The 9,864-nt window shown below is 45.5% G+C and overlaps 1 protein-coding gene across 1 annotated transcript in view; it reads left to right on the top strand.

The window, feature by feature from the left end:
• The first annotated feature begins 238 nt into the window (after positions 1–238).
• Positions 239–9,864, top strand: part of TAPT1 (transmembrane anterior posterior transformation 1) — a 57,256-nt gene continuing 47,630 nt past the window's right edge. Inside the window, exon 1 of the mRNA XM_036247533.1 lies at positions 239–444. Coding sequence (XP_036103426.1) covers positions 249–444 — 196 coding nt within the window. The 5' untranslated portion in view covers positions 239–248. The remainder of the gene's footprint in view (positions 445–9,864) is intronic.

Below are 9,864 nucleotides of genomic sequence, written 5' to 3'. Positions count from 1 at the left end.
AGCCCGCGCGCCACGCCGACGTCCGGAAGAAGATGGCGGCCGCCGTGGCGGCGGCGGCGGCAGCCTCGCCAGCGCCGCTGACGCCAATGGAGCGCGCCGGCCGACGGGCCGCGGACGGCGGCGGCGGCGGCGGCGGCGGCTGCCCGGGCTCCGGCGAGGGGCGGGGCGAGGCGGGCAGGGGGCCGGCCGGGGGCGGAGGCCGGGCGGGAGGCTGGAGGGAGGCGGCGGGGTTAGTTTGTTCTCGGAACATGGCGGGCGTCGGCGACGCGGCCGCCCCGGGAGCCGGCGGCCAGGGGGGCGCGGACGGCCCGCAGCGGGGTGGCGGCGGCCAGGCGGAGCAGCCGGGCGGCAGCGGTCTCGGGCCCCCGCCGGCTCCTCAGCACACGGAGACGCTGGGCTTCTACGAGAGCGACCGGCGGCGGGAGCGGCGCCGCAGCCGCGCAGGTGAGGCGGGCGGGCGGGCTAGGCCGCGGCCGCGGCGCGGGGGGCCGGGGGCTCCGGGCTGCGACCCGCCGCCGCCCTGGGGCCGCCCGGGCAGTGGGCGCGTGGGCGCCGCCGCTCCGAGGTCCGCGGCTCCCGCGCGCGGCGGCACCGAGCCCGCCAGGTGCGCCGGGCGCCGGGCTGCGCGGGACGGGGGTCCGGGGCCACTTCACTGCCCCGCTCGGAGCCCGGCCGCCGGGCGGCCCGTGCCCACGGCCGGGGGCTGCAGCCGCCGGGCCCCGGGTGATGTAACGGCCTCCCCGCCAAGGTGACTTTGGTGGTGTATTTTAAGCGAACTTGAGCCGCGGAAACCTGTTAACGCGCCCGCGCGGCGTTGGCCACGGCCGCCCGAGCCGGCGGCGGTGCCCGCGGAGTCGGTGCTTCGCCCAGAGCAGGAGTTGGCACCCCTCGGACCGTAACCTGTGAACTTCTCCTAAACCGAAACTTATGCCACTTAAAAAAAAAAAAAAAATGGCTGCAGAAGAAGAGATGCAGTTGCCAGTCCTACTTTCAGCGACAGCTCTTAGGCATTATTGTTTCACGACTTCTTTCAGCTGTCGGGTATTCTTGTTTTCGAAGAATTTTCAAAAGTGCGTTTGTATTTATGTTGCTGTTGCATAGTGGGCTTAAAGGGGGAAAAAAACCAAGATTTTTTGAGATATGTTTCTTTGAATGTAGAGGGAACACACTATATTCTTACATAAGTCTGAGTTTTAAACAACCAAACCATAACTCCATTAGATTTCTTCCAAAAAAAATTGCTCCTGGTGTACAATCAGGGCTTTACTTATTAGCCGTTATTTTTTTGCAGTTCATGCAGCTAATGTTTGTCATAAGGCTTATGCACTGATTGTAGGGGGTATTGAAAATATAGGGGTTCTTCAGTGCCATAGGCTGAGATCCTGACTGATTTACTAATTTGCAGAACTAGGCATAGGTTACTTTTTCAAGAGGTCCATATCTTTGAAAAATTAAGCACAGACTGTGCCTTCAGTCTTTTTCAATTAACCACTTAAAAATTCTCAACTGTATTTGGTTTAGTCATAAGTCAAGCATTTGCTTGCAAGAGGACTTTCTGAATGGGCACGATCTAAGTAAGACAAAGTTAAATCTCTCAGTTGTCTGTTTACGTACTTAGACTTGAATATTGAAAAGTCCTCTGGGTCCTGGCTGGGTAACTCAGTTGGTGAGAGCATTGTCCCTGTAAGCCAAGGTTGCTGGTTCGATCCCCGGTCAGAGCACATACCAGTTAACCAATGAATACATAAAGTGGAACAACAAATGTCTCTCTCTCTCTCTTTCAATCAATCAATCAAATAAAAAAAGAAAGCACTCTGATGCAAATAGAAATAATGTAGCCAAGTGTCACTATAATTTCTTTTAAATATTTCTGAGTTTCAGAAAAGCCAACATTATAAAAGCCTTTTTGTTGTTGTTGTTTTGCATGCACAGAAAACGAAGTTGTCAGGAGCCTTTTGATGAGCTCTGATGTTGGGCTCTCGGGGTAACCCCTAACACTCCTTCCCTGACCCTTCCTGGATGGGTCTGGATACCAGTATCATGGACTTGCATAGACTTCACACCACACACCCATTCTTCCTCAACATGAGTTACTGAGCAGGGTTTACTTAACATGTTTGAAACGGCTTTTAACCCATAGTTGCAAACCGTTGTTATCAGGGAGACACATCCAGCTTTAGTTGTGGGGGTAGATCTCATTGTTTCCCCAATTCCCTTAGTTATGTGTGAGGGAGATGACAGTGACCACACTTGGGGATCAGGACTTAGATGAGAATCAGAAATTTTTCAGCTGGAGTCTTCAGCTAGTGTTCTTCCATCTGGGCCTCCACGTGGGCTTCTTATTTGTTGCCCCCGTGTCTGTTTCTGCTCTGCTTGTCACATAGCTCTTGCTTGTACCTACCTTCTAACTCTGTTGCCACCTTGGTCAGAAGCATCCTCCCAGGAGATTAGAATTCCTTCAGCCGTTCTCGAATGCCCAGGCTGCTGAGTGGCTTCTGCATTCACCCAGACCCTTGAGCATTGCTCCCTAGGTCTTCTGTCCTGAGTTTAGAAAACTGTCCTAGGGGCTGGCCTGGGATGTTCAGAGGGCCTTTGAGTGGCACCACCTAGCATCCTGTGAGAAGCATTTCTCCCAGAATCAACAGTCTCCCAAGCCTAAGGGCTTACATGTAGGTGTTGCTTGTTTATTTTTTATGTTCTGGTGCTGCCTCTGATTCTGTATTCCCCTCCCCAAGTTAGAGCCGCCTTTATCTTTCCTTTGGTGTCTTGGTGGCCTGCTGATCAGTGAGTTCCAAAGTCCCCTTTGGCCTTTCTTCCAAGGAATTCAGAATTATAAATTAATATGCTTGTTGGTCTGTTTTAAGAGCCTAGGCCTCCATAAATGAATATATAGATTAGGTGTTTATCCAAACCCTCCCCATCAGAGGGAAATGATTCAAAATACAGTGTTTGAGGTTCATTTAAAAAAAATACCTGTCCTTATTTGTTTATATGTTTAGAAGGTAAGTATGAAGATTGGTGTGTGTATATACGGCTGTATACACCTACACATGTATCTACAGCGAGTGTAAGTTTTCTTTTTGTTTCTCTTTTCAAGCTCTTTTGATTGCTTGGTTCTCTGAACTTCCTTTTCAACATATACGTTGCCTAGTGGTGGACTGAAACTTTTCTCACGTGCTAATACTTATGCCTTAAGTGCAGTAAGAAGTTGAAGTTGACATCTCATTGGTTTTCATTCTCCCTCTCAGAACGATCATTGTGTATTCCATTGTGGTCACCGTTCTTGGATTCTTTCTGGGTATAGTAGTTATCAGGAACTGTACTTCATCTCGTCTGTCTTTCCTACTCTTAAAAATAATGCCAACTTCTATTGTCCTTTTTAAAAAACATGTTTATTTAACTGCCTTAGTGAATGACAGAAAGAGGAAGTAATGCACAAGTGAAAATATGATTAATATTTTTTGCTACTTGAGAAGGATAAGATCTCCTTAGTGCTAATGTTACAAACAAGAGGCAAGTTCTGTGACCAACATAGTTGTAACAAGTAAACTATTAATATATTTATACAGATAATTGTAGAAGTGAAATATGTAAGGGGAGAATTGTGGCTCTGAAACTTGACTGTTGTCCTTTTGACATAAGATCAGACAGTAAGTACATTTTACTGTGTTTTTGTGCTTGTTCGCCACTGGACTCCTCTGTAAAAGTGCTAGTGGGAGAGTTTCTGCACAGCCATATTCCCATTTAGGAATCTAGGTCTAGCAAGTCACCCTTGGACGAAGAATTAGGCAATCTGTTCTTGTCTCTGTTCAGTTGTTGAATTGCCTTGTAGACTTTAGGCTTGCCTAATGCATCAGCTGTGTTTCACAACTCCACTAGTAGATAGTATCTCAAGTATCTAAATTGGCTGCAGTGACCATGGAGACTTGGTTTAAAATAAGTGAGTATAACGCCTACTGGCGAGGACGAAACAATACCTGTGTAATGCAGGTGCTGGATTATGCATAAGGACGAGTATTGCTTGTAAATGAGAGCCAGAAGTGAGGTATGGGTGGGCAGTACTGTTTCTGACGGTAACAGGACTGTGAGGCCCATTCTTTCCCGTGTCTTTAAATGGTGACTCACCACTTCTACCACTTAAGCTCATTATCCATCTATTTGGCCTCTCTTCTCTGCCTTACCCATTGTAGACCTTGCTTCACCTTCATAAGAATAAGCAGAGGCAGGAAGAAAAGACTAAAAACTGAGAAAAGCCAACTGATCTCCTTTTTAGCAACTCCAACAAAAGATTTCGAGTGGGACAGAGGTTTTTGCTGTTCATATTTCCTATGTCTTATATTTTGTGTAAAAACAAGTTCATCTTACAAATAATATATTTTTATTAAAATGTGTTTTCCTTTAACCAGTCTTCATCCTCCATAAAATATCTTACATATCTCTGTAGCCCCAAACTTATCCTAATGGATTGTTAAAGGCTTTGATTCTGAAATTATGCTCTTTTTTACTTACAAATGATTGATTTTTCATTTACAAAGGAAAGGAAGAGTAACTGTAAAACTGGCTGGGAAATGACTTGGAGTAACCACTACCCTGATACACAGAAAATAAAATTAACTTCTCTTCAGACAAGCTATTGCTCTGCTTTAAAACTCTCTCTTGCTTTACCTGACTTAGTACATGTAACTAAACAAGCAGTAAAAAGTTATTTATTCAGTCTTTGACCAGTCGATATCTTGTCTTTTGAAAATGTTTGACTTAGCCCTCACAGCTCACATGTAGCCCACTTGGGGAATGCTTGCAGAAAGGAGGTCTTTGGAAAGACTATGTAGCATTGAATGTCAGAATAATCATATTACTACCTGTTCCTTACTTCCCAAAATATAAACAGTTTGAGTATCTTAGAAACTTGAATGGTACCTTTACTGCATTTGACTTTGGAAGGCAGAATTGCTGTTGGATTGATTCCTGGTTAGTTAGCCTTAAACAAGAGTGTGCCTCTGTATTGTGTAATAAACTTATGTTTAATATTTTAGTGTAACCATAGTAAAGTTTATTAAAGTTTTACATTATTTAAGACTATGGAGAGTTGTATGTTTCATAATATTTTCCTAACAGTTAACCAATATTACTTTCCAATTTTTTTAATGGTCAGTGCTATTTTGAGAAAGATATATTTAGACATACTACTGAACATATAAATATGTGTGTGATTAGTTATTACTTTTAATTAATACTTTTCTATCCTGGCTTCTTATGTCTAAAACAAGCTATCTCAGTAGATAATTAAACAAAGTTTATTTTAGGGATGAGGAACAAGCAATTTTTATTATGCCTCTCAATTTAAGATACTGGATCACAGAACATGTCGGTGGTAGGAGATGAATATTGATTAAAAATACTCCAGATGAATTGATTTGGATTTCTGATTGACATTATCTTTCTTAAATATTCACGACAAAATTTATTTCTAATGTAGAAGCACTTGTTTACATTATAATTAAATAGTAAAATACTTCTATTTTTAAAAGACTTACTAAGTGATATTTCTTCTTGGTGAGAATTGGATAAATGAATTAAAATTGGTTGGCATCTGTAAAGTTAAGTCAGTGCTCAAAAAATAAACACGTATTTTATTTTTGAAAACAATTTGTTCTGCCCTGGCCAGTTTGGCTCAGCGGTTAGAGTGTCGGCCTGCGGTCCTGAGAGACCCGGGTTCGATTCCCGCTAAGGGCACGTACCTCGGTTGCAGTTTGTCCCCGGCCCTGGTTGGTCGTGCGGGTGGCAGCCACTCGATGTGTCCCTTTCACATCGATGTTTCTCTTCCTCTCTCTCCCTCTCTCTCCCTCCCACTCTACCTGAACAAAAAATGGAAAAATGTCCTCAGGAGAGGATTAAAAAAAAAAAAGAAAACAATTTGTTCTTAAAATATAGACAGATGTTGGGCATAACAGATGAGAGTGACTCTTTTGCTCAGAAGAAATGCCACCACAGTTTGGAAAAAGTACGGTATACTTAGCAGAATTCTTGAAGAGTGGTACCCACAGGTAAAAGAACAATAAATAGCCTTCCTAAATAATTAGTCAGGCAACTGTACCCAGCATCACAGGACGAGTAAGTTCAGGCAAGTCGAGTAAGTTCAGGCAAGTCGCTAGGGTGCTAACAATGTTTAAAAAACAAAACCAGAAACACTGAAACAGAGCTATGCTTTGAAACAGAAGATAAGGTAGCATCCTGCAAGATATGCCCATGGCCAGGGAAAGGTGGAAGTGGACCTGACAAAGCAGCACGCCGGGCTGACTTCCTGCGGTGAGCAGGGCCACACACTCCCCTTCCTCAGCAAGTCACAGGGCCCTTTCTGATGTGTTGAAGCTGGAGTAGTGCTAGGTTATCTTCTCTCGTAAGAGTGTCAGATGATGGATGATCATCATTGTATAAGGGGAGAACGCACGCTGGGCTTGGAATTCAAAGACCTAGGTCTCTTCCCATCTTTCCCCTCAACTTTTCAGTGACTTTGGATCAGTTGCTGTGAGCCTCAGTTTCTTCATTTGCAAAAATGTGAACACCATTATCTGATCTCTCCAGCTCTCAAGAGTTGTGAAGGTTTTATGAAGTAGTATATGTAAGACCTTCGTAAACTGTCTCTGGCCATAAGAGGGAGGATCCTAATTCCTTAAATAGGACCAATTCTCTTAGAGGGTGCAAGAAGGAAGATAAAGCTTTTGAAATATTTTACCCTATGAAACTTGGTTCTTTTGTTAATACTACTTTAGTGTATATCATAACTAATTCCTAGCCGATTAGTATGGAGTTAATTGTACACAAACACTACCTGCTCTTGGATTCAGAACCCACTGGGGGCTGAACATTGGGAAGATTTGGATATATGGTACCTGCTTTCAGAAAGCTCTGGGGCTGTAAGGGAGCCAACTAGTTAGCAGTGTAACTTCTCGAAGAAATCCAGGGCTATGGACCGCAGAAAAGGGAGGGTGGAGGAGGTCCCAGCTTTCGGAAGGAGCGTAGTGGCCGGTTTACAGAAGCATTTGAGGCGATAATAGTCATGTGCTTTAGGGACAGACTGCTTGATTTTGAATTCTGGCTCGACCACTTGCTTCCTGTGTGATGCTGGAGGTCTCCTCAACCTATCTGTGCCTTGGTTTCTTCATCTACAGAATGCACATCTCAGTAGAACCTATCTCATAGTTTTGAAAGCTGTACTCTCAAAACATATTTTTGTGATTTGATTTTTAAGGGCTTACTTTAAAATTCCCCATGTGGAATGCAGATTGTGTTTATAACAAAAATTCTTCGATTTCTGGAGGTGGAATCCTGACACAACACTGGCTTTTATTTAAATATAGTAAAAACACTTTTATAGGTTTATTTTGTAAAACTTTCATAAAAAAGTAGTTACATAGGTCACATAGTTTATGAAATATACTTATTTGTCAGATTACCTTTTATCCATGGAAACGGGATTGCAGAAGTAGCATCAATAAACATTAAGTAACCAGCAGCTAGAATTGGTTAATGTACAGATCTTGTGAAATTAATGGTGAGTCATTCAAGACGTTGCGGCATGCTTTGTGATTTTCATATGCTTTCACATAAATCCTCTCTCAGCCCTTCAGCTGTCCTGTGTGGAAGGCAAGCAGGTAGCAGGTATTATAAGCTGCTCTAAGCCTGTGCAATGCAGATCTGAGACTTGAGCCGGCTCACAGGACTAATGTGTGACAGAGCTGGTGCCAGGACCCCTTCTTCAGATTTCTGATCCTGTGCTTTTTCCTATGGGTTATAACAAAACTCTTGTTATGTAAATGCTCAGGCATCTCCTGTCATTAGGGGAAACCGTGTGGAGGAGAATTTCTGAGTAAACAAGGATAAAGCTGTCTCAATCTTTGAATGGAATTTTTTTTTCAGATTTAAGTTGTATTACAACCCATTTCTATACGTACTTAAACATGGCTGACATACTAGCGGGCTGCCCAGCTTTCCTCCCTGCGCGTCTCTCCTCCTGCACCCCGGGCACTCACTGGCTGTCACTGCATTGTGGCCCCCTGCCCTTTCACAGGTGGAAGTTCAGTACCTATCGGATCACCTTGACAGTCACTTGAAAACACACAGTAGAAGCTCCTCGTCCGCAGTGGCTGCTGTGTCCAGAGAGGGGCCAGGGGCTTTCCACTCTTCCACTCTTTCCCTGCGTATCCCCCACCCCTCCTACTCCCATCATTTTTAAAAAAATATGTTGTTACTGATTTTTTTTTTTTTTTTTAGGAAAGGAAGGGAGAGAGAGATAGAAACATTGATATGACAGAGAAACAGATCGGCTGCCTCCTGCACGTCCCCTACTGGGGATGGAGCCTGCAGCCTGGGCATGTGCCCTGACTGGGAATTGAACCTGGACCTCTCAGTCCATGGGACTGCACACAGTCCACTGAGCCACACCAGCCAGGTGCACTCCCAGCCTAGAATCAGAACAGAGTTAGTTCTGTCTTGGCCACAGGCTCTCTTCTCTAGAATCTGGTATTCTCTGCCTTTACCACTTCTGATTTTTTATTCTGTTTCTGTTCTCTGCCACATCTCAGTGATTTGGCTTCCTTTTCTCTGATCCATATATTATTTTAGCAAACATTTGTTGAGCATTTAGTATGTGCTATGCCCTGAGAATGTAAAAGTAAAGGAGAAAACCAGACAAGAAAATGAGTATAATAGGGCACAAGGGAGCACAGGTGAGGGTGATGCTGTGGGAGCCGAATGGGGGAGGATGGATTCACCTGGGACACTTAGAGCCATCTTCACAGAGCAGGCTATGTCTGAGCCTGTCCACCTGTAGAAAACTAGAAGGGGATTTCAGGCCAACGAACAGTATGAGCCAACTGACATGTTTTCAAGAAATGAAAAGTAGTGTAACTGGAGATTTGTGACCTAGAGATTCAGGGCAGGCAGGTGGGAGGCATGGCGAAAAGAGAGTCAGGAGCCAAGTTGTAAGGGATCTGGTGTCCTCACTGCCGAGGTGCAGGACCTTACCTAGAGGTAACAGAGCCGCTGAAGGGTGTCCCTGTGAATGAGCTTGCTGACTCGCTGCCCGGCCACGTCGGGGCTGAAGGGCTGGGGGGCAGGTTGGTAGAAGAGCATGAGTCAGGAAGCTCTGGCAGCAACCTGGAGAGAGAAGATGAGGACCGGCGAGGCTGGAGTGTGGGAAGAAGAGGGGAATGTTCGTTGTTTCAGAGCAAGAATCCGCAGGGCTTGGTGAGAGGAGCAGAGGCACCGTCAGCATCTAGCTCAGAACTGCCTGCTGATGCCGTGAGCTGAAGTCTGGGCTTCAGGAACGGGGAGTCGTGGGGAAGATATTGGCTTGGCTTTGCAGGTCAGAGGTGCCTGTGGGATTTCCAGGTGGAGTTGCCCAGGAGGCAGCTGGAAACATGGGTTCAGGCTCAGGAGTCAGCTAAAGATAGAGTGACTTCAGGATTTAGATGATGGTTCAAACCTTAGACTGTCCAAGGAGAGTATGTATAGGGGGAAAAAAGAAAGAAAAGAGCGAGAAGGTCACTGAGGACACATCAGAGAATGCCGGCCTTAGAGGGCGGCCAGTGTTCACTGGGCTGCATGTTTGTGGCGTGTAGTGAATGGAGCACCAAACCGGCAAACATTTAAGGGATTTCAGGGTGAGGTGGAGGAGGAGGAGCTGCCAAAAAGCCTTAGGACAGAAAAGTCAGCCACTGGAGAGAAGAGTATCACTGGTGGAGGAGTAGCAGGGAGGGAGGAAGCCGGGACAGACACTGCTCAGGGATTCCTGAGAAGTGACTCAGCTCACTGGCATCAGTGACAGTACGTGCAAGTGCCCTCTCTTCTGTTCTCTCTGTCCCA

This window comes from Molossus molossus, unplaced genomic scaffold, assembly GCF_014108415.1.
Source record: "Molossus molossus isolate mMolMol1 unplaced genomic scaffold, mMolMol1.p scaffold_m16_p_1, whole genome shotgun sequence".
Classification (NCBI taxonomy): Eukaryota; Metazoa; Chordata; class Mammalia; order Chiroptera; family Molossidae; genus Molossus; species Molossus molossus.
Note: the sequence above shows the minus strand (reverse complement) of the source record. Positions and strands in the feature narration are given on the sequence as shown.